A 24,819-nucleotide genomic window follows, 5' to 3' on the forward strand; every position below is an offset into this window, starting at 1 on the left:
AAACTACTTAAACTTACCCAAGTTGAAATTTAGAGCTCTCCTTAATGTCTAGGTAATTCAAATACTTTTTTAAATCACAGACTCAGGGTAAGCCAAAACTGGGAAGAAGATTCTCTTGATTTGTACAAAGCATGGAGATCTTTGGAAGGAAAGGAAAATGAGGAGGATCAACTTCGGAAGGGATCATAGGACACAGCCACCACTTCACTTACTCTTCTGAGTGCCAACTATTACGGGCACTGTGAAAGCTATGTTGACATAAACAATGACTAAAGAGGTCCAAATGAAGTTTGACAGAGAAACTTCAGCACCAGATTCAGACTCTATTTGAGGTTATTGTCCCTATTTGAACTGTATAAAAGCATTCTGCTCAAAAGAAATGTAACAAGGCTTGCCCCCACTCTCCATTACCTCTAACTCCACATCTGAGAGCAGCAAAGGCACTCTGAATTCAGCCAATCCTGAATTCATAAGGCAGCCAGGGCCAAACGCTCACCAAATCAAACTTCTGGAAAATCCAAATTCAGGGATTCCTGTTACCCATCCCTCTTCACTTTTGTTTAAATAAGGTATTTTGAAATAAATATTGCACTCTTTCCTCATTCACTGTCCAACCTGCATGCTGAAGGATGTAGGGAATCTGCAGATACAGTATTGTAGTGCATGATCATGTAACTAAAGACTGTGTACTAATGCATACGCACAAGGGGTCTGAGTTAAGATTGCATAGGCAATCTCAGCTTTGACTTTTCCTGACTTTTGAGTGCTTCATTGTGCACTTTCAACATTCTGTTATTATCATTGTTCATACGGCATGTATTGTTTCAGAGTAGCAGCCGTGTTAGTCTGTATTCGCAAAAAGAAAAGGAGTACTTGTGCCACCTTAGAGACTAACCAATTTATTTGAGCATAAGCTTTCGTGAGCTACAGCTCACTTCATCGGATGCATAAAAGTGGAAAATGCAGTGAGGATGTTTTTATACACACAGACCATGAAAAAATGGGTGTTTATCACTTCAAAAGGTTTTCTTCCCCCACCCCACTCTCCTGCTGGTAATAGCTTATCTAAAGTGATCACTCTCCTTACAATGTGTATGACAATCAAGGTGGGCCATTTCCAGCACAAATCCAGGGTCTAACAAGAATGTCTGAGGAACGGTGGGGGGGCGGAAGGGGGTAGGAAAAAACAAGGGGAAATGGGTTACCTTGCATAATGACTTAGCCACTCCCAGTCTCTATTCAAGCCTAAGTTAATTGTATCCAATTTGCAAATGAATTCCATTCAGCAGTCTTTCGCTGGAGTCTGGTTTTGAAGTTTTTCTGTTGTAATATCGCAACTTTCATGTCTGTAATCGCGTGACCAGAGAGATTGAAGTGTTCTCCGACTGGTTTATGAATGTTATAATTCTTGACATCTGATTGGTGTCCATTTATTCTTTTACATAGAGACTGTCCAGTTTGACCAATGTACATGGCAGAGGGGCATTGCTTGCACATGATGGCATATATCACATTGGTAGATGTGCAGGTGAATGAGCATGTATTGTCATTCCTTTGCTGAGTGGAATCAGATATTGGGGGGTTTGCTGGTTCCCACCTGGGAGGAGAAAGAGTCTGAGAATATTCTTAGTGTAACTTGTTTTATTCACAAATATACGCCAATCCTGAAATAGAAGTGGTCACAAATGGCATACAGGCAATCCCCTCTTCCAGGTAATCAATGCCAACAACAAAGCCCATGATGCAACTCTGCCTCAATAATTGACTCCAGCTGGAGATATTAAGGCAGACAGCAAGTTCCCTTGATGCTTGCCAGAGATCTCCTATAGAAACTGCACGAGATAAACAGCACCACAGCATTTTCTTCCATGACTAAAAGTTTCCTCACAAGCAAAAATAAAAAACTATGTTTAACTGTGCTGACCCTTGCCATAATAAGATTACATGACAGTGTGAAAAGTTTTATCAGACTGGGTACAGGAGGCTGGCTTCCTGCGGCTGGGGCTTGCCTGGTGCCCTTCCTGTAAAAGACGGGGAACAGAGCTGAGGTCAGTTTGCTAGGATCCAGCCCCACTAGGGAAAGGGCGATAATGATCCTTCTGACCTGTTAGATCCAGGGGGAGGTGAGGGCCCTGCTGCATGCTAGAAATGGGGCGATGGGTGAACCGGTCACCCCTGGAAGAATGGTTTGACCGCACTCCCGTCCCTGTTTTTCATTAGTTGTCCCCTGTAATTTTTTGGCCTCCAGGTCCTGTGGATCTCCCTTAGGCTGGGGGGGGATCCTTTAGCGGTGGGCGAGCTTTGCCCGCCCACTTCCTGGATCCCAATAGGACCCCTGGAAGAATGGAGAGTAAAAAGGACTGTCAGTCTCCGCAAACCCTGTGACAGGGGAGCTGGGGCCAAGGGACTGAGAAGCCAGCTCCTGAGAGCTGGGGCTCATGGCGGCACCGTGCCGTGGCCAGAGACAAGCAGTGGGGGCTGCAACAGCAGGTAGGGGCATTGGCGGGGCTGCATGTGGGGGCACCCAGAGGGGTGACTGGAGGGCAGGGCGCTGGAGCACGAGACAGGGGACGAGGTTGGGAAGGGCGCCCGGGATACGGCCTAACCCCCTCCACAGCTTCAAACAAGGAGCACGCTACGCAATTTACTCGTCCGCAGCTGTAGACTAGAGGACGGTTCTACGTACGTTGCGTATCTCCTGCACAGAAGGAGGAGCTTGCTCTGCGCCTTTTGCGTACCAACTATCACCACTCACTCGCAAGTGGAGCGAGGGCTACGCCCCGTAGAAGACGTAAGTGCCTTGGGGAATAGCCGTAGCTTGTGCCGGTTGTATAAGCGGGTGGACTTTACTCGCTGTGGACGGGGCCGGGTGTGCTTTCTTCCTGTCTACCCCTGCTATGGCTGCTCCGGGCACCGCCAGCCTCCTGCGGGCCGCCGCGGCCTCCTCCTGCCGCTGGCTCCTGGCCGCGTCCCGGGGAGCCGCGGGGAGGCCGGGCGGGGGCAGCGTCAGCGTCGCTGCCCGGACACCGGGCCGCTTCTTCGGCGTCTCTGCCCGGGCGCGGCTCAGGTAAGGGGGGGGGGGTGGGAGACCCGGTGGATCGCAGCCCCCCGCCGCCCTCCCTGTGGGGCTTCCCTCCCGCGCTCCCTTCCTTGGTGCTCCGCCCCCCCGGCGCGCTGCCCCCGCGCCCGCCCCTTAGACCAGAGACATGTTCGATCTTGCCAAGGTGAAAGTGTGATAAATATTGGTCACCTATTCAGTGTCCCAACCTGTATGAGCAGGTCAAGCAAAACCTGTTTTTTATACTCCACTTTCTAGTTAAATTTTTATGGGTAAATAAAAATTGTAATCTCCTCTGTGTCTTCATTAAGGCAACCTGATGTTAGTTTTAGAAGTTCAACTCTTGAAGTCATGCAAACATGCTGGAGATTTGTCCTGAACAGGGCAGGCTTGATACCTAGCCAGCCAAGTAAAGCTCTAGTTAGGGGGTCGGCAACCTTTTAGAAGTGGTGTGCCGAATCTTCATTGATTCACTTTAAGGTTTTGTGTGCCAATAATACATTTTAAAGTTTTTTAGAAGGTCTCTCTCTATAAGTCTATATATTCTATAACTAAATTATTGTTGTATGTAAACAGGGTTTTCAAAATGTTTAAGAAGCTTCATTTAAAATTAAATTAAAATGCTGATCTTACACCGCTGGCCCGCTCAGCCTGCTGCCGGCGTGGGGTTCTGTTCACCTAGGCCAGCAGCAGGCTGAGCAGGGCCTGTGGCCGGGACCCCGGTTGGCAAGGGGCAGCAGCTAGAACCCCAGACCGGCAGGGGGCTGAGCAGGGCTGGCGGCCGGGACCCTACACCAGCAGTGGGCTGAGCAGCTCAGCCTGCTGCCGGTCTGAGGTTCCGTCCGCCAGCTCCTGTCAGGCAGGGTCCCAGCTGCCGGCCCCGCTCCGCCTGCTGCCGGTCTGGGATCCTGACCCTGTCTACATACCTACCTTCTCCCTGGTTCTAGCCTATCTCTTCCTCTCTCTGCACTGAGATGAGGGTGGGAGTGCGCTGAGAACAGGACTGGGGGTGAAGGAGCAGGTTGGGGTGCAGGAGCAGGTTGGGGTGCAGGGTCTGGCCAGGAGCTAGAATGAGGGAGGGGACTCAGGGTTGGGGCAGGAGGTTTGAGTGTGGCGCGCTTACCTGGGCAGCTCCCATTTGGTGCATGGGGTGCAGGTGGGAATGTGGGGAGTGTGTGTGTGTGCAGGAGCTCCGTCTGGTGCTCAGGGTGGGGATGGGGATGTGGGGGGTGCAAGGGTGTGGGGGATGCAGGGGTCAGGGCAGGGGGCTGGGGATGTGGGCGGCTCACAGCAGGGGCCTGGAGGGGATATGCCAATTCCACCCCCTTCCCCAAGGTCCCCGGAGCAGAGAGCGCGCTGCTGCTCCGCTTTTCCGCAGGGAGGGAGAGGAGGAGGGGCAGGAATCCAGCACACTGGGGGAAGAGGCGCGGGGAGGGGGAAGCTTGCTTGCCCCGCAAGGAGAGAGCGGTGGGCTGGGCAGGATTTTTAATGGCACGCTGCTGTCTGCCAGGGTCCCAGACAGCAGCGTGCCATTAAAAATTGGCTCGCATGCCATCTGTGGCACACGTGCCATAGGTTGCCGACCCCTGCTCTAGTTCTTGCCAAGTCTAGAAATAAAATAGCTGTACCATGGGGTGATCTTCTTGAGGTTTCATCTAGAAGTGCAAACAATGGCACTGAAATAAATACAATATTTGTTGCAATTTACCAAATGACAAGAAATTGTATTTCCACTGTTTAGATTAAAAAATCCTGTATTGACAGGACAAATATTCCTAATTGCTTTGCGTTTTAAAGTAGTACATTAAATCCACAACTTTCTTTGGAAGTAGATTTTGGAATTTTACTCTAATTAACCACAGGCCTCAACATAATACAGCCTCGTTGTCCAAAGAAACACTCTTTTGAAGCCTCCCGATGAATGGGAGAAATTGGCTTTCTCAACTTATTGTCTGTTTAGGCACAGTTCTGCAAACACTTATGCATGTCCTTAATGCCAAGCAATAGTCCCTTTGATTTAAAGGCATGTGTAAATGTTTGCAGGATTGGTGCTGAAGATTATAGTCTGATCAGAGTTTCCTGGCACTACCATTATACAGAGCTCTCTTCTTTTTTCTGATTTAAAAACAAACAAACAAAACTTTTAAGTAGAAGAGCACTTTGAACACTTGATTTCAGAAGACATGCTATTATAGCACCATCTAGTGTTTGGTCAGCTTTGTTACATCTAAATATTGTTAATTCCTAACTTCAAGTTGCAGAGTAGCAGCCGTGTTAGTCTGTATCCACAAAAAGAACAAGAGTACTTGTGGCACCTTAGAGACTAACCAATTTATTTGAGCATAAGCTTTCGTGGGCTAAAACCCACTTCATCGAATGCATGCAGTGGAAAATACAGTAGCAAGATAGATCTATATACGTACACACACAGAACATGAAACAATGGGTGTTATACACAGTATAATGAGAGTGATCAGTTAAGGTGAACTATTACCAGCAGGAGAGGAAAAAAACCTTTTGTAGTGATAATCAAGATGGGCCATTTCCAGCAGCTGACAAGAACGTGTGAGGAACAGTAGGGGGGGAAAATAAACATAGGGAAATAGTTTTATTTTGTGTAATGACACATCCACTCCTGAGTCTTTATTCAAGCCTAATTTAATGGTGTCCAGTTTGCAAATTAATTCTAATTCAGTAGTCTCTTGTTGGAGTCTTCTTGAAGTTTTTTTTGTTGTAATATTGCGACTTTTAGGTCTGTAATCGAGTGACGAGGGAGATTGAAGTGTTCTCTGACTGGTTTTTGAATGTTATAATTCTTGACATCTGATTTGTGTCCATTTATTCTTTTACGTAGAGACCGTCCGGTTTGGCCAATGTACATGGCAGAGGGGAACTGCTGGCACATGATGGCATATATCAGATTGGTAGATGTGCAGGTGAATGAGCCTCTGTTAGTGTGGCTGATGTGATTAGGCCCTATGATGGTGTTCCCTAAATGGATATGTGGACACAGTTGGCAACAGGCTTTGTTGCAAGGTTAGGTTCCTGGGTTAGTGTTTTTGTTGTGTGGCGTGTGGTTGCTGGTGAGTATTTGCTTCAGGTTAGGGGGCTGTCTGTAAGCAAAGACTGGCCTTCAGGTTGTTTGCCTTCTTTTGATTAGATCTGTGCTCAAGTTTAAAAGTTAGGTTATGGCATGATCCCAAAGTGCACTTATGCACTTAATTTATTTTATGCATATAAATAGTCCCATTGAACTTCCACATGTGGAAAGTTTGTGTATGTAAGTGTCTGCAGGATCAGACTTTAGGATAAAAATCTGCTTTAATTGTCAGTCACTGACATGCCCATTTACATTACAAATACATGTTTACATTTTAAAGTATTTGAAATTCAGTTTTGGCCTTACTTAACCAATGTACGTAATGGAATTCTTGACATTCTGATAAGAGAGCTTAGTTTTACTATCCGAGCTTTTGCCTTAGTATTCCAGGCTTCCTTTTCCCCATCGGGGGGAAGTCCTGAATTTTCTTCTAGGAAGTTTTATTAAAACTTAGAAAGCTTGTTATCTAGTAAAATTTACGTAGAATCACACAATACCTAACTCTTACGTAGTACTTAACATCAGTAGATTTCAAAGCACTTCATGATTTTTTTTTTTTTTTTAATGCATAGTTCAAATTTAGCCTTAATCCTGCAAATCCATGCAGGTTCTTTAAGTGCACAAGTATTTCTGTTGCCGATGGGACAATTTGCATAGTTAAAGTTTGCAAGATTTGGGGCCTGAGATAAACTTGTGCCCATTAAGAGGGTCTGTGGTCACCTCACCTAGATTTGTCTAGCTTTAGAGTTGGACAGCAATCACTTCTGTGGCATTCAAGAACAAGATTGTCTAGTTCAGAATTTCTCAACCAGGAGCAGAAGCAGATTAAGATTTCCTGGGGTCCTGGGCCAGAGCAAGTGGGGGGGGGGGGGGCCCACCCCCACCCTTCTGCTCCTTCCTCGGGGTCCACCCCAGTTCCACCCAGGGTCCCCTCCATTCTGTCCCCCCCCCCCCCCCCCACTGCAGCCCGGCAACCCCTTTTGCTCCTTTCTGCACCTTCCCCCCCCCACCCCCCAACTGCGGCCCCCAGACCGGAGAAGCTCTGTCCCCACAGCCCTGGTGCCACAGTGGGAAGTGAGAGCTCCTCCAGTCCCAGGGCTGCAGCTGGGGTCTGGCTGCTGGGGCTTCCCCTGCCCCCCGCCCCTCCCCTCCCCCCCCCACACCCCCCGGCGCTTCTGCGGAGGACCAGGGTTGGGGCACTGGGGCTTCTCCTGGCCCAGCACTTCTGCTGGAGAGTGGGTTGGGAGTGGAGGCTTGTCCTGCTGCCCCACGGCTTCCGATGGGGTTGGGGGCTGCTAGTGGGAGAAGCTTCTCCTGTCCTGTGGCTGCTGACTGGGTCGGGGCACTGCTGCTGTGGAGGTGGGGGCTTCTTCAGTCCCGGGGGCTGGGACTCTGGGCTTCTTCAGGACCCTTGGGCACTGGCCCCATAGACCCAGTGGCTAATCCACCACTGGCCAGGAGGGTCACAACCTGCATGTGTAATGAGGGTGGGTCTTGAAAGACAGAGAGGGAGGGGTTGTCAAGGCATTAATTTTATTACATCCTAAAGCAAAGAATCTTGCTTCCCTACTGGCTGCACTTCTTACTCTTCAAGGTCCAAAACGAAACATCCAAAACATTTATAAGCATTTGATCAAGATATTTTGAAATGGGCTAATGCCAGGAGTGCTTAGACCCGTATTGGTTGGCTCCAACATGGACAGGCAGTTTTTAGCAATGAACCTCTGTAAGAGTTTACTTTTTATACCCTTTGAGAGTGGCTCTCAACCTTTCCAGACTACTGTACCTCTTTCAAGAGTCTGGTTTGTCTTGTGTACCCCAAGTTTCACCTCACTGAAAACTCTGCAAAATCAGACCTAAAAATACAAAGAAGTATCACAGCAGGCTATTACTGAAAAATTGCTTACTTTCTCATTTTTTACCATATAATTATAAATCAATTGGAATATAAATATTGTACTTACATTTCAGTGCATAGTATACAGAGCAGTATAAACAAATCAGAGTACCTCCAGGAGAGCTTCATGGAGATGTCCCTGGAGGATTCCCGCTCCATCCCCAGACATGTGAACAGACTTTTCCAGTAGCTGTACTGGCCGTGAATGCATCCCAATTCTTCAGGACAAGTTAAACATTATTGCTTTTAAACCCTGTACTGTAGTTACAAATGTGCACTCACCAGAGCTGCCTTCTCTGGCTTCAGGGTTGGGGATTCTGCCTTCGGAGGGTATTGGGTCCAGGGTGATGAAAAGGTTCTGGCTGCCGGGGAGAATGGATTCACTGCTTGCCTGCTGCGCATTCTCCTCCTTCTCCTCCTCCACAAAATCCTCCTCCCTGTTGCGTGAGACTCCCCCCCCGCCCCCTTTGCAGGTGTCCACGGACAGTGGTGGGGTAGTGGTAGGGTCCCCCCCGCCCCTAGAATGCCATGCAGCTGATCATAGAAGCGGCATGTATGAGGGTCTGACCCGGAGCATTCGTTTGCCTCGTTTGTCTTTTGATAGGCTTGCCTGAGCTCCTTAACTTTCACGTGGCACTGCTGAGTGTCCCTGTTGTAGCCTTAGTCCATCATGCCCTATGAGATTTTTGGCAAATATATTCGCATTTCTTCTTTTTGCTCGGAGTTCTGCATGCACAGATGCTTCTCCTCATACAGCAATCAGATCCAGTATCTCCCTTTCGGTCCATGCTGGAGCTCATTTGCAATTCTTGGGGGGACTGCATGGTCACCTGTGCTGCTGAGCTCGCCACGCTGACCAAACAGGAAATAAAATTCAAAATTTCCTGGGGCTTTTCCTGTGTACCTGGCTAGTGCATCGGAGTTGAAAGTGCTGTCCAGAGCGGTCACGTTGGAGCACTCTGGGATAGCTCCTGGAGGCCAATAATGTTGATTTGCGTCCGCACTATCCCAAATTTGACCCAGCAAGGTCGATTTTTATCACTACTCCCCTTGCCGGGGAGGAATACAGAAGTTTATTTTAAGTTGATGGAACGGGGTTGGTTGTGTGGATACATCCATTTTAAAATCGACCGAACGCGGCTAAATTCAACCTCAGCCTGTAGTGTAGACCAGGGCTCAGAGCTGGTTGGAATGTCAAGAGACCAACTCACAGAGGTCACGGTGGCAGCAGACAATGATGGCATAGGGCCATTGGCAACAGAGCGATGGAGTGAATGGTGGCACAATGAAGAACAGTGGCCAGAGGAAACAGTGAGTAGCTGGAGGAACGAGCAAGGTGCTTTCTTGCCCACCACCTGGGAGGTGAACTCATGTGAAAGCACCTCTGAACTCTGAGTCTCCACTGACCCAGGACAACACCGGGGAATGTTAATGAGGCTGTTAAGAATGCTGGAGACACAACACTGTTCATGCGAACAAACATGGCATCATACTTTCTATTTAAGCAAGAGATACCACACACTACAAACTGGAGGCCAAAGTTAAGTGCATTGTCACTTGGTCATCCTGAAATTGAACACTGGTTCCGAACAAGACCAGCAAATGCTCCCTAGCTTTCTGCAAGAAGCTCAACTGACTGGCTAGAAGCATGTGGTGCAACAGTGAAAGACTCAACAGTTGAAAAAGTGAAGAACTCTCTCATCACGTTCAAAAAATTTGCATACAGGGCTGATGAATGTACTGATGCAAATGGGCATCAAGTATTGAGTCATTGTGTACATTATCTTGATGTCAGTGGTAGGCCAGTAGATGCATTTCTATATCTTCAAGTTTATAGAAGACACATCGGCTGCATCTGTGACAACCCACATCTTAGAGTTAAATGCTGGTCAGTTGGACCCCAAACATATGGCTGCTTGTGCATTTGATGGAGCTGCACATGTCTCTGGAAGACATGGTGAAGTACAAGCTTTGCTCAGAGAAAAGTGTAACCCTAATCTCTCCTATACACATTGCAGAGGCCGTCTACTCCAACTAGCACTAGTACAAGCTGCAGACTCTTCAAAAGACATTTTAAAAAGCTGTACATTTAATGTCTTCATTGTATTCTTCTTTCAGAAAAGTCCAAAAAGACTGAATATCTTGGAAAATATAGAAGATCAAACTAGTCCAACCTGGGAAAACCCTCTGGCTTTCTCATGAGCAATCCTTAGCTGTTGTCTTAAAATTACTCCAGCCATTATTACTGACTTTGGAAAGTATCTACCAAGATGGGATGGATCTAAGTAATGAGGCTGGTGAATTACTTTTGCTACTACGTTCAGAGAAGACTATTGCCATTCTCTCTTGTAAGTCTACTGTTGAAACCACTTGGGTCATTAAACAATGTTATCCAGGCATCTGCTACAACAGTAGTAGATCTTTGTCTAGCAATAGAAGCTACATTTGGATGAATCAGAGAGCTATCCATTGAAAAAGTACTAGAAGCAGCAAAAACTTCAGTCCAGAAGCTGACTAATGAAGGCATTTATATTGAATCTTAAGTGAAGAAGACAAGAAGTGTTTTGTTAAGACAACCGAAAGTACACAGACTTGATTCTTAAAAATCTACAACAGCGACTTCTAGATTCTACTCAACCTCTACATAGCTTTTACAGATCCCTGTCCAATAAAACACTGACAGTCGAGTGGAGTGAGGCACTGTCAGCAAGTGCTCAGGATAGAATAGAGAATTTGAACACAGTAGAATATCATACAACAAATGAATGAAGATTTGACTGCAACTTCTTTTTTATCATCACTAGTGGCTCGACCAAATCTTTATGCTATGTGACTGGGAGTAGCAAGAGATGAATTCCTACTTCTTTCATCCCAGGAAACAACAGTTACAGTTGAGTGTTCTTTTTCATCGTTGAATAGAATTTTGTGTTCTGAAAGAAGTTGCCTTCTGCCTGATCGTGTGAATGAACTAATGAGCATATCAACTGAAGGAATGGAAGTACCGGACACACGAGAAGCCACCAAAGATGAATGCATTGCATTCAAGAAGTTCATTAACAGAGTTGTGCAAAATTTTATAACAAGAAACCAAGAAAGATGTAGATGTAGTGCTTCACAGAAGGCTTGAGTAGCCAACTTTAATTTGTGTGATTTTTAAAATGGTCATGAAACATTTTTCAGATTTTACTATGGTGCTATACAGCCCACCTCCACCCTCACGGTCTCACCCCGCATCGGCCGTGACACCACCCCCACACCCCTGTAAATTCAAACCCCACCCCCCATTTCAATTCCTGGGGAAAGCAGTGTGTGTGACAGCCCTTCTCTGGAGTCACTCTCTCTAGGGGGTTAGCCCTAGCATCCACTGCCTTCTGCAGCTGCACCTCTGAGCCTTCAACAGGCCTGTCTGTCTCCGTGAGCCCTCCTTGGAGAGTCCACTCGCTCTCGACCCCCTGAGAGGGCCTCCATACCCAGAGGGAGCATGGCAACCCTGATTTCTAGACTGGAATGACTCTGTCAGCTTAAACAAGAAGGGTTTATTGCACGTCTGGAACACAGCACAGAAAGTTCTCAGGGGCCTTGAGCATAGTCCAAAATAGGACTTTCCAGCATCCAGGTGGGTTCAGGCTGCTCTTTGTCCCAGTCCAGAAGTGACCACTTCTTCCAGTGGCCCACGCTGTACCACTTCCAGGGCCCCTGCTCGGTTTGTCGTCTTTTCTGGGCAAACAGATCACCTGGGATGTCTCCAGCCCTTAGTTCTCCTGCTGGTCAAAACTGGCTGGCTCCCAAGATGGAGTAGGCCTTCGGGCCATCAGTTGCTAAGTTACAAAGTGTGCAGGCTGTCTGGGTCCAGGCTACTATGTGGGACCACACTTGGTCCTCTGCAACAATAAACACCCTTTCCTACCACCTCGTTAAACATGCACATAGAGGAAACTGAGGCGCACACATAGCATTCATACAAATAAATTCCCCACTTCGTGACACAGCTCTTTCTTTTGTTATTTTTGAAATCATACATCCTTCCCACACTACAGTAATACTACTTGTTAGGGCTGTTGATTAATCGCAGTTAACTCTTTAACTAACTAATTTTGGATTTAATTGCACTGTTAAACAATAGAATACCAATTGAAATTTATTCAATATTTTGGATGTTTTTCTACATTTTCAAATATATTTATTTCAGTTACAATACAGAATACAAAGCGTACAGTACTCACTTTATATTTTTATTATAAATATTTGCACTGTGAAAATGATTTAAAAAATTTTTTATTTCATCTCATACAAGTACTGTAGTGCAATCTCTTTATTGTGAAAGTGCAACTTACAAAGGTAGGATTTTTTGTTGTTGTTGTTTGTTACATAACTTCACTCAAACAAAACAATGTAAAACTTTAGAACCTACAAGTCTACTCAGTCCTACTTCTTGTGCAGCCAATCGCTAAGAGAAACAAATTTGTTTACATTTACGGGAGATACTGCTGCCCGCGTCTTATTTACAATGTCACCTGACAGTGGGAACAGACGTTCGCATGGCACTTTTGTAGCCGGCATTGTAAGGTATTTACATGCCAGGCATGCTAAACATTCGTATGCCCCTTCATGCTTTGGCCAGCATTCCAGAGGATATGCATCTGTGACGCGCTTTTTTTTTTTTTTTTAAAGGTGTGTTAATTAAATTTGTGACTGAACTCCTTTGGGGAGAATTGTATGTCTCCTGCTGTGCTTTACCTGCACTTTGTCATATATTTCATGTTATAGCAGTCTTGGATGATGACCCAGCATGTTGTTCGTTTTTAAGAACGCTTTTTCACTGCTGATTTGACAAAACACAAAGAAGGTACCAATGTGAGATTTCTAAAGATAGCTACAGCACTCGACCCAAGATTTAAGAATCTGAAGTGCCTTGCAAAATCTGATTGGGATGGGGTGTTGTGGAGCATGCTTTCAGAAGTCTTAAAAGAGCAACACTCTGATGCAGAAACTACAGAACCCAAGCCACCAAAAAAGAAAATCAAGCTTCTGCTGGTGGCATCTGACATGGATGATGAAAATGAACACTGCTTTGGATTGTTATCGAGCAGAACTCATCATCAGCATGGATGCATGTCCTTTGGAATAGTGGTTGAAGCACAAAGGGGCATATGAATCTTTAGCACATCTTGCAACACCGGCTACAACAGTGCCATGCAAGTGCCTTTTCTCAATTTCAGGTGACACTGTAAACAAGAAGTGGGCAGCATTATCTCCTGCAAATATAAACAAACTTGTTTGTCTGGGTGATTGGCGGAACAAGAAGTAGGACTGAGTGGACTTGTAGGCTCTAAAGTTTTACATTTTTGTTTTTGAATGCAGGTTGTTGGGGGGGGGGTTGTTTGGGGGGGTTGTTTTTACATAATTCTTTATCATGAAAGTTGAACTTACAAATGAGATTGCACTACAGTACTTGTATTAAGTGAATTAAAAATACTCTTTACAGTGCAAATATTTATAATAAATTGAGCACTGTACGCTTTATATTCTGTTGTAATTCAAATCAATATATTTGAAAATGTGGAAAACATCCAAACATTTGTATCAATTGATTTTTTTTTTTAATTGCTTGACAGCCCTACTACTTATTATTCTCACTGCCTTATTTTACTTGCAGATTGGTGCCTTCATTTCTGTCTCTTTCTTTCTATAAATATTTCTCCTTAAGCTAACTTTAATTCTTTAATTTTATACTTATCATAGAAGGTGCTCATCAAAAAGCCTAAAGAAAATGCATCAAGTCCCAAAACTGGGTGCTCCCATTACATGGATCTTCACTAAGTCTGTTTAAATCTCCCATGTAGTCTTTACTCAGACCTCTATCATGGTACAAGTTGTACTGAGAGTTTTTTGTCTGGGAAAGGAGTGCAGGGTCTGGCTCTAAAGCAATATCCAAGATACATGCATAGGATTATACAGAATTTATTTATTCTAGAGGTATTCACCCTTTGACTAAAAAGGATTACAAGTACACTAACTGTTACATCATGATATTAAGATTTCCAGTAAGACTTCTATGTTATGCATTATTCACTATTCTAGGCCTATGTTTGACCTGTAAGTAAGAAATCACTGCTAATGACAGTGTTTCTCCTACTGTACGTAATTTAATCCGAAAACTAAACAATTAGAACTCTTAAATTCAAACTGTGATATGTACCTTTTGTAGTAAAATATTTTGTATACATCTGAATAAAAGCACACCAGAAAATTAAATATTAGATAGATAATAAAGACTGCACTAGCAATACTCAACTTTAATTCTAGTTCTTTAGTGTTTTCCTTTATCAAAATACTTATCTCGATTAGCATTCTGGATTTTTTCCCCATGTACGCTGGACACCAATGAAATCTCAAAATATATAGGATTTCCCACCGTGGGTAGATGTTAATTTTGCTGGACATATGATAAAGGCTTCTGTTCCTTTAGTCAAATTTGTTGTTTATTATTTTATTGTAGCAAGGTCTCTTCTCCTAGTCTTAGTGTTAAAGCAGAGATCTGGAAAGAAAAGCAATTTTACAACTTTAATCTCTGTCATTAAAATAATGCTGCTCACACTACTAAAACTTTTTACCGGAAAGATAAAATAGTGTTCCATAGATCTGAGTCATCTTTATTACTTTCTTCATAGGGATGTTGGTAGGTCTTTTCATGAGTAGCATCATGCAGTGGGGGAATTTGGACCAGACGAGTGGTCCCTAAGCCTCTTCATAGGCCCTTTTTGTCACAACCCCTGATGTACTGCTTTCCTATGTTGATAGAAGGTCCTTGGGCTTTCCCGCTCTGAGCCATGAGCCACTATATACCCATTCCTTCCCAGTCTGCTTTGCTGTAGCCTACATTTCCCAGAGTTCTTCTGGGAACCATATCTCCCAAAATTTGCTTGCTTTAAAGGGCCAAGATAATGGGCAGGCTTGAAGCTCCTTTCCTTAAAAGGCACACTCCTGTTACACAGCCCATGTTCACTGTTACGCCATCTACATTCAAACCAACCAGTTTTTATCTTATTCTGCCATGATCCCTAAATTTCCTAAAACTGTTCTTTTTTTCCTTTGCAATACCGTCAGCTGCACCAGTTTCCAACTCTACAATGTCAGCAAACAAATTTTTAAAATTTATTGAAGCTAATGTTAATACACAGTCTGAAAAAAGTGTCTGTACATCTGGGTATAGTGCTTAGATTATCCACAAATACAAAGTTTTGTTTTTAAAGTGATAAGATACATATAGTGCATAATCAGCAGTAACCCAAATTTAGGTGAGTAAATTTAAGAATACAGTTTAGATATTAGCATCCAAGTATTCAGGTTCATCACTCATGAAAAGTTAGAGTGGTGGTTGTGGAAAGCACATATATCAATGAGTGAAGATTGTCTCTCAGTAATTGAGAATTTAGGGTAGATTATCCATTTAGAAAATACAAACCATGAGGATATAAAATTACTATCCTGACCCAGTCTGATGTATGCGCTCAGTTGCAGATCTGTCAGTGGATCAAACAGCAAGCACAGTGACAGATCTATCTATCAGCCTTCTTGAGTGTTTCCTTAGTGGTTTTGCAGTTGCCTTTCTGCAGTCTTTCATTCTGTCTATTAATATAGATTGATCAAACAAACATTCAAACCACTTTTGACTTGAAAACTACAGAACAGTTCATTGCTAAAATTCAAATAATGTTTAGCAGCTGTGTAAGCTGTTAAACAAAATGGCATTTTATTTCTTTCCTTATGCTGTATTTTATGGATCAAAGTGACACATTTCTATTTCTGTGTGTTTCACACGAGCAGCTTGCCTATGTATGTGTGGTGAATAAGAAGCCTAATACTTATAGGAGGACTGCACTTTGTCAGAAAGCTTCTCCTGCTTTTTGCAAACCCACAGGTACTTATCCTTCTATGAATTCTGGAATTGTTTATATATTTAATACCCCTTATTGTTTTCTGAGCCACGTACTTCATTTGTCCCAGGGCCTTTCCTCTACTGATTTAGGACGAGGGTTTTTCACCCAAAAGGTTCCCAGACATTTTTCAAATTCTTTTAAATCCACCAAAACTATATGTAATTGTTTATAAAGATGTGTTTTTAAATGTTGGGCTGCAGTCCTGTGACGATTTACACATGTGCTTCACTTGAACATGTGAGTAGTCCCATAGACTTCAAAGTTAAGCATATACATACATCTTTTTAGGATTGAGGATTTTTTTACATATACATACATTTTACATAATATACGTACATTTTTTTTAGGATTTTAGGTCTTAGTGTGTAAGTCTGACTAATTTGGAAATGAAATAGCCTGGCTCTGATCATAGTCGTAGTTAAAATTGTGATTGTAATAGTCTCTAATACTTATCTTCCTACTAAAATAAAGTTAAACTGTTTTACTGCTGCAGCAAGTAATAGAATCATAATTTTTATACAGTGTCCTCCAGTTTGTTGGCAAATTGAGCTCGTGTGCATTGTTGACAAAAATGATTAACTTCATATCTGTAGCTAAAAATCCCAGATGCAGCCTCTCCCTGCCTCATTTACTACTAACAGGTGACACATTCAAACTGAGATGGCTTCAGACGTGTTCAGTTCAGCGGAGGGCTTTTTCCTTAGCCTCACCCCCTTCTCACGAGATATTACTTATGTGGCTGACATCAGCTGAGCTCACCACCTTCCCTGCTGACTAGTGACATACCTACAGTTGTTGTCTTTAAAGCCTTTTTTTTTTTTTTTTTTTTTTTTTTTTTTTTCCCTCTCCCCTCCAGGGTGGCAAGCAGGGGCATGGGGTTCCTTCAGCCCTGGGGCTGTGCGGGGAGAGCTGACAGTGTTTCTGGCCCCGGTGCCACACAGGGGCACAGAATGTGCCCCCACAAGAGCCATCAAATTTTTATTCCTGCACACGCCCCTGTTCCCCTCTAATTGGTTGCCCAATTTTCTTTGCTCCGCTCCCGTTCAGCCCTTCTGGCAATTCTACTTGCTGACTGGAAGCTTAATGCTGTATGCAGCCCACTCCCAAGTTCCCTATTGTCCTAGTCTAGTAGACAGGAAGACTGACACTTACCTAGGTATCCCTTCTGGGCAGCAGAAATGCTAAGCCAAGCAGGAATTTTACCAGCCTGACATCATCAGGAAGAATGTTCTTCAGAGGCTTAATGCCTTATAGCCATGTGGCCTGAATGGAAGAACGTCTCCCAGATGCAGGGCCAGACCCGTAGGAGCCAGAAACTGCTCTGAGCACTGCTGGAGCTGCTGAAAAACTGGTGTAGGCATCCAAAGGCCTTTTTGTCCTTCCTTTTCACGTTGGGGGCATGGAACAGAAGATGGTTAGATAGTGACCATGGAAGGTTGAATGAGAGTTTTGTTTAAGGGAGCACTTTTCCTTGAAAGACTTTTTGCATATTTTGGAGAAAGAAGCCTACATAACTAAGTAAGCCTAAATTTTTATTTTTGTAACCTCTGTCCCGCCAACCTATGACTTGCCCAACTATTGTTTCTCTCCCACACTTGTTGCATCATGTCTGCTACTGGATTTTGAGCACGTCAGGGCACAGAACATATCCATTCTAGATGGCCTGGCATGCGGTGGGCACTCTGAATAAATAATATTTTACATTTAGCACACTTACAAAGTAGTTCCATAAAAGCAGTCAGATCTGTATCTCCTTCACCTGCTGGGATAAAAAAGTATTCCAAATAGACTGAAACATGCTTTGTCTGTCAGAATGTATGCACTTCTGTGTTCTTAACGCTAAACGACTTTGTCCAGAAATTCAGAAACCCCACTAAAGTTAATGTAGTACATGCTTCACTTGAATTTTGCAGATTAACAAGGTCAGTCTTTCATCACTGATCATATTTTTTGGATTAATTCATTGTTGAAAGTAGCTTGTAGCTATCTTCTGGAAAATGGACTGAAGGAATATTTGAGAAGAATTGAACATGGCATCTTAATGAATCATGCCACATATTGCTGCCAAAGTTTTTTGCAGTTATGGCAAATATAACAACTCTTTTTCTCAAGAAACATACAATTTTATTTAAAAAAAAAAATAAGTGTAAGGATACTTCTAAATATATCATTGTATGACCTGTTTGAAAATCTTTGATTTAATGTAGTCGTTATTAAGGCACTTAAGGTTTTAGTCTAATTGTATAGTAAATTACATGTTTTGTGAAGAATATTAAAATACATTTTGGGGGAAAAATGTAAATTTCAGTATGAAAACTTTCATAATTTTGTTTAGCATTGGCTGTGCAGCTTAGACTTCTTATAGATTGGCTTCATGTACAGGATTGGTAATTATTATACATAGCAGGTCATCCAGAGCCAGTATGCATTAGAGGTAATACTTGGATTTAATTTCTTGAAGCTAGATGTAATTTTAAAGCAAACATTGTATTGGTCTGCCTTTTTGCTGGTGGGAGCAGTCCTGTTGCCAGTCCAAGGATAATTCTGTTTACTAGTTGACACACGTGCGCATGCTCTCATGTATACAAAATAAAATAGCAGGACCTCCAGTGAAGAATCTGATCCTCTTGGTTTGATTGATAATCCTTAAAGTATGGTTCTGCTCTTTAGAAGTGACTTTAAAATGGTATTCTTGAATTCCTAGTTGTTGTCTTTATTTTTTTTATTGAAACTACTAATCTCACAAATAAGGATTTCTTTTCCCTCTCAACCGTGCAAACCCAAAGTTAAATGGTGTTCTTTCATGCACATCATTAGTGGTTTAAAAAAAAGTTATTGCAGACACCTGTGCAGCCATATTGCGGTCACTGGTGTTGCCGGCACCCAGTGCCGAGAGGCAAAACAACAGCAGGGGTTGCTTCGCTACCCGGTGTGCTTCACCCAATAATCGCAACGGGGTGGAGAAGCAGAAAAGTTTATTTGAAGCTTCAAAAAGGTACAGGGAGAATAGAATCTCAAATCCTGTACACAGAGCAGGAAGTTACACAGGCTTTTATACATCCTTTCTTCAGCATACTTATCCAATAGCAAGCTGCCCTAAGTATCCATATAGCCAGCCAATCCAGTTACCAGCTAGTGCCCTTGTTTTTTGTATCATTTGTTAAACTATACATAAAGCTGCTTTATTCAGCATTTTTCTTCCATATCTGCCCTGTTTGGCCTTGTTTAGTTTCAGGCAGTCTGACTCTGCAACATATTATTGCAGATCCTCAGCATACCTGCTGTGAGCGCCTCCAGGCGGCGGGGCCAAGGACACTTGGGCCTAGTACACAGAGCTGCTGCGAGTGCCCCCAGGCGGGAGGTGGGGGCCAAGGACACCTGGGCCTAGTGCGAGGGGGGCTTCATTGACACTCGTGGTCTTCCATCCCCTCGAGTTACCTAGTGGCCATGCCCCAGTGTCCCCAACAACTCCCTCCTTTGAGAACACTCAACAGCCTTGGCTCTGAGTTTTCTCACTTGGGCTATTTATTTCTTTACAATAGGACTTTGCATAAGCACTTTGTGATAGCCCTGAAGAGAATGACTTATTAACTTTTGCAAAAGGGCCCTGACACATGATACTGCACAGCATAATACCATTAATACAAGCAATACAGGAAAGAGAAATTTCAATAACAGGCTAAATAAACCACCAAGCCAACCACCAGCCTGAAAACAAGGTTTGCAACCAATCGCTCTCTGGGGCAGTATAGGCAACCTCTGCTCCGGCTCGGGCATGGGCCTCCAGCCTGTACCACCTTTTCATAGATCTCATAACTGCTATCATTTACATATACACAACATCGGGGCCCAACGAGGGCACGGACCCCTCCTTGGGATGCCAAGAGATAGTCCAAAGCCAGCCTGTTTTGGAGGGAAAACGTCCTGAGCTGCTGTACCTCTTTATTTAATGTTTTTACTGCTGACCCTAAATCACTAACCGAGTCCTCTAACGCTAAGGCAACTTTCTCAAGTACCATTTGCAGCCTTACAGTATAGCGGCCTATGCATGCCATGGCTGGCCCGGAAAACAGTGGCGCTATTTCCAGTACAGAGCACCCTACAAGCTTCTCGGTTGTGAAGGAATTTTTCATATTGCCCTCCAATGCCGTAGTCAGTCGCCGCAGGGTCTCTTCTCGTGACTCAACAGAGGTGTCTCGGGCATTTCTAATCTTTCCTTTGGGCATTGTGGCAGTTATTGACAGATGAGGAACTCCATGAGCTATATAACAGCTACCTGTCCAGTTGGCTGGCAGTACCTTATAAGCCTTTCGGCCACATACAAAATAGTGACCCTGTAGGGCCCAGTAAGGACTGTTTCTTAAGGGGATTCCTAGGATATTTAAGGCTGTTTTTCCAAACAGTTCATATGCCCCTAAGGGGGCATCCCATCCTCCTGATTGGGTACAAGTGGGGGCGTTTCTAATTGTGCCGTTCAAATTACACTCGCCATAGGGACCACTACAAACCCACCGTTGGCTTGCTACATTGGAGATATTAACTGGACAGTAAGTTTTATATTTCCAAACCTTTCTTTTGTGGTAAGATTATTTGTAAGAGTTTCCCTAAAAGGGGAGGAACCATTACACCCACACTGCTGGCCTCCCCTTTTGGTCTTTATCCAATACTCATCAGCCCACTGTGTAATAACACAGGAGCTTTTCCCCACAGGACGCCCATAGTAATCAGATGGGTTTCGGGTAAAACATAACACTCCCTCAGTGAGTACTGCAACTGAATACTCCTGGTCCTGATTGGTGGCTTGCTGTAAAGAGGTCTTATTTCAGAACAGCGAGTCCATTCTTTCCTGCTCTTTGGTGGCGGCTAATTCTGCTAGGGTCAGGGGCAGCATGTCAAGGGGCATTCCCATTTTGGGGGACAGTGGAGTTGGAGCACATACTCGGCAATCAGTCTGGTTTGTTAAAGTAGCAACATGGTGCGCAAGCGAAACAAAGGAGTTATGCTCCTGATATGCACAGTTTGGAAATACCAATACAGAGAATAACAATGTTACCCAATTAATTATCACCAGAGTCTTCCCAACCCAGGGTCTCCAGTACCTGGGTGGGCCCATTTTAGTGTTAAGGTGCCCGCTATTTGTGTCTTTTAAACAGTCGCTTTAGCCCGAGATCGTCACTAGATGAGGAGTCAGCAGGTTGGACGGTCCACTGTTCTGCTGACAAGGGGGCGGGTACTGCCTTCAGACGAGAGTGATAGATCCAGTTCTTGTGTCCCTCGATCTTTGCCGCTGTATGGGAGACCAGCAGGACTGTATAGGGTCCTTTCCATTTTTCCTGGAGAGGCTCGTCTTTCCAGGTACGAACAAGCACAGAGTCACCGGGCTGTAAGGAGCGGACGGGAGAGTCCAAGGGGAGAGGCTGGGAATCCTTGGTATACCTGTGAAGAGACAAGAGAACAGCAGACAGGGAACACATATACTGTGACAAAAAACCATTACCCAGCTCCCATTCCCCTGACAGAACCGGGGTGCCATTCATAGGCCATGCCCTTCCAAACATAATTTCAAAGGGACTAAGCCCTAATCTACCCTTAGAGAGAACGCAGATATGAAGTAGGACGAGGGGCGAAGCATCAGGCCATCGCAGTGAGGCTTCTTGGCACACTTTTGAGAGATGCCATTTAAGGGTCTGATTGGTACAATCCACTACACCACTGGCTTGCGGTCTCCAGGGCGTATGGATTTTCCAGGGGATCTGTAAGGCATGTGAGATGCTTTGAATGATTTTTGACGTGAAATGTGTCCCGTTGTCAGATTCCATCCACAGGGGGAGTCCAAAGCGAGGAACGATCTCCTTAACAAACTTGAGGACCACTGTTCTGGCAGTGCATTTACGGCAGGGGAAGGCTTCTGGCCATCCGCTGAACCGATTCACTATGACAAGGAGATATTTGAACGCTTGGGTCCGGGGAAACTCAGTAAAGTCTATTTGCCACACTTGACCGGAGCCCGGAGTGGGTTCTAGGGCAGCTGGTGGCACAGGATGTCCCGGTTGGGGTTATTGTTTTGGCAGACTAAGCAGTCCGCTTGTACCTGGGCAGCCAGAGATAGGAGTCCGGAAGTGATAAAGTATTTTCCCATTAGCTGGATAAGTTCTTCCCTGCCAGCATGAGTGGTTTGATGTAGTTTCTGAAGCACTGGCCGGATCAGGCCCTTTGGTAAGAGGACCTTCCCTTCCGGGGAATGGAGCCATCCCTCCTTTTCCCGGAGACCGAGTTTGTCAGTTAGCTGTCTCTCCTCCCCAGAGTACTGAGGGGTTGGAAGCTCCCCTACTGATGGGATAAGTGCATGCATATGGGCGTTCTCAGTCTGAGGGGATGGCAGGGTGGCAGCATGCTTAGCCTCTCTATCTGCCCGGGCATTACCTCTTGCCACATCTTGATCTTCCCTTTAATGGGCTTTACAGTGTACCACTGCCACTTCCGAGGGAAGTTGTATGGCATCTAGGAGCCGGAGGATTTGGGGCCCGTACTTGATTGGGGAGCCTTGGACTGTCAGCATTCCCCTTTGCTTCCATAGGCCAGTATGAGCATGTAGCACACCAAAAGCATATTTTGAATCAGTAAAAATGTTGACCCGCTTTCCTTTTGACAGTTCAAGTGCACGGGTCAGGGCTATTAGTTCGGCAAGCTGGGCAGAGGTCCCAGCAGGCAAACCTTCAGCTTCTACAGTGTCATGGAGGGTCACAACAGCATAACCCGCCCTCCTTTGCCCATCTATTATAGTACTGCTACCATCAGTGTATAATAATCTATAATAATAATAGTAAAATATAATAAAAATAGTTGTTGTTAATAGTAAAATATCAGACAATCTGCATTTGGGAGGGGTACATCCTTTAAATTCGGATGGCTGGAGTACTGGGCATCTATGATCTCTAAACAGTCTTGTTTCTGTTCCTCTGTTTCTGGCAAGAGGGTGGCTGGGTTAAGGGAGGGGCAAGGCTGTAAAGTGACTTCAGAGTTCTCCAACAGCTTAGCCTGATACCGAGCAATCCGAGCCTGGGTGAGCCAAAGCCCTCCCTTTGCATCCAATAAGGCTCGGACTATATGGGGAGTATAGATTTGCATAACCCCTCCCAATGTTAGCGTCTCGGCTTCCTCAAGCACTAGGGTAGTAGCTGCGACGCCCGTAAACATGCCGGCCAACCCTTTGCAACCTGATCCAGTTGCTTAGAAAAATAAGCCACGGGACGTCTCCATGCTCCTAACAGCTGTGTGAGCACTCCTAGGGCCACCCCCTTTTGTTCATGTACATACAACTGAAACGGCTTAGAGAGATCCGGCGGGCCCAGTGCCGGGGCTTCCATCAATTTCCTTTTCAGGATTTTAAATGCCCTGTCAGCGTCTGGGGCCCAATAGAAGGGGTCATGATCTGCTCCTTTTACACAGTCGTACAGGGGTTTAGCCCACAGTCCAAACTCTGAGATCCGTATCCTGCAAAAGCCTGCCATACCCAGAAATGCCCTGAGCCTCTTACGATTACTTGGAGTAGGAACTTGACAGATAGCTTTCTTTCTTTTTTTTTTTTTTTTTTTTTTTTTTTGCTTGAAAGCTGACGCTCCCCTTGCCTTAGCTGTAACCTGATCCCCCTCCACCTCAGACAACAGGGTTCTCCGGAGGATATTTCAGTCGTCTCAATCCGGCTTGTGACTACTGAGGCACCCCTCAAAGACTGAAATAAACCGGCCTGGGTTCATGGAGAATTCCCCAGCCTGTGCTTTAAAAGCTGCTAGGTCTATTGGATTGAATGGCAGATGGGTGTAAACTTGCATAGTGGTAGCCTGACGTCTGTCTGCCCCTGGGCAAGCCACAACAGTCTCAGTAATCAAAGGATAGAGTCCCACCAAGGCGGCAATCTCTGTAACCCGAGGCATCCTACCCTTATAAGGTGGGGGTGTGGGGGGCCGAAGGGGACACCGGCTCTGCCATTACAGTGGGGGTATGGGCCTGGGGACTAACATTAGCTACTACTGAACCAGTCGGAGTCAAATTACAGCTCTGCAGAATTACAGCTCTGTTCTATTTCTTAAAGCCATAAACGCTTGTGCATACAAATGTTCATTCCATTTACCCATTCGCTGACAAAACAAAATTAATTGGAGGATCGTGTTGTAATTAATTGACCCTCCTGGTGGCCACCACTCCTGGTCCCCTAGTTGATATTGAGGCCAGTCAACTGTACAGAATCGTTTTAATTGGCTCTTAGTCATCGGATCCGCACCAAATACCTTCCAGTTTGCTAGAATGCACTCTAGGGGCATACACCGTGCCCTAACCCCCGAGCTCTGTCCCTGTCCCATACCTACAGGGTAACTCTGGACGTCCCCAGGTTCCAACAGAGCATACAATCCGGATTTCAAAAGGTTCCTACCTTATCCAAGGGACCAGTTCATCACTGTCATCCGCAGCTGCTTCTCCCCTATGTCCAAGGGACCGGTTCCTCACTGTCGTCCACAGCTGCTTCTCCACTATATGAGTGCGTTGCACCGTTGTGCCCTCCGGGGTCGATCAAATCGCGTCTCCTCTGAGGCCCCCGATGAACTCACCGGTGCGCGCTGGGCGTCGGTTCTCGCCACAATCCTCGACCTCCAGGAGGGGTCCGGGCAAGGCTAAATAGCAGCCTCGTCGCCCACCCAGGGACACCAAAAGCTGTTGCCAGCACCCAGTGCCGAGAGGCAAAACAACAGCAGGGATTGCTTCGCTACCTGGTGTGCTTCACCCAATAATCACAACGGGGTGGAGAAGCAGAAAAGTTTATTTGAAG

General features: G+C 45.0%; 1 protein-coding gene and 1 long non-coding RNA gene across 3 annotated transcripts in view; one reads left to right on the forward strand and one right to left on the reverse strand.

Moving 5' to 3' along the window:
• Window positions 1-1,626: 1,626 nt before the first annotated feature.
• On the reverse strand, window positions 1,627-2,821 carry LOC122463105. Its single transcript, XR_006286111.1, has 2 exons — window positions 2,687-2,821; window positions 1,627-2,021 (listed from the first exon to the last, which is right to left on the reverse strand). It is a non-coding gene; the product is annotated as an uncharacterized LOC122463105 (long non-coding RNA).
• FDX1 (ferredoxin 1) overlaps window positions 2,045-24,819 on the forward strand; it is a 48,759-nt gene continuing 25,984 nt past the window's right edge. Inside the window, exons 1-2 of one of the 2 annotated variants that reach the window (XM_037890492.2) lie at window positions 2,045-2,186; window positions 2,347-2,490. In XM_037890492.2, the coding sequence (XP_037746420.1) occupies window positions 2,140-2,186; window positions 2,347-2,490 (191 nt within the window). In that variant the 5' untranslated portion in view covers window positions 2,045-2,139. Of the gene's footprint in view, window positions 2,187-2,346; window positions 2,491-2,777; window positions 3,068-24,819 lie in introns of those variants that run through there. The other variant, XM_037890497.2, reaches the window with a different exon arrangement.

Source organism: Chelonia mydas, chromosome 1, assembly GCF_015237465.2.
Source record: "Chelonia mydas isolate rCheMyd1 chromosome 1, rCheMyd1.pri.v2, whole genome shotgun sequence".
Lineage (NCBI taxonomy): Eukaryota > Metazoa > Chordata > Testudines > Cheloniidae > Chelonia > Chelonia mydas.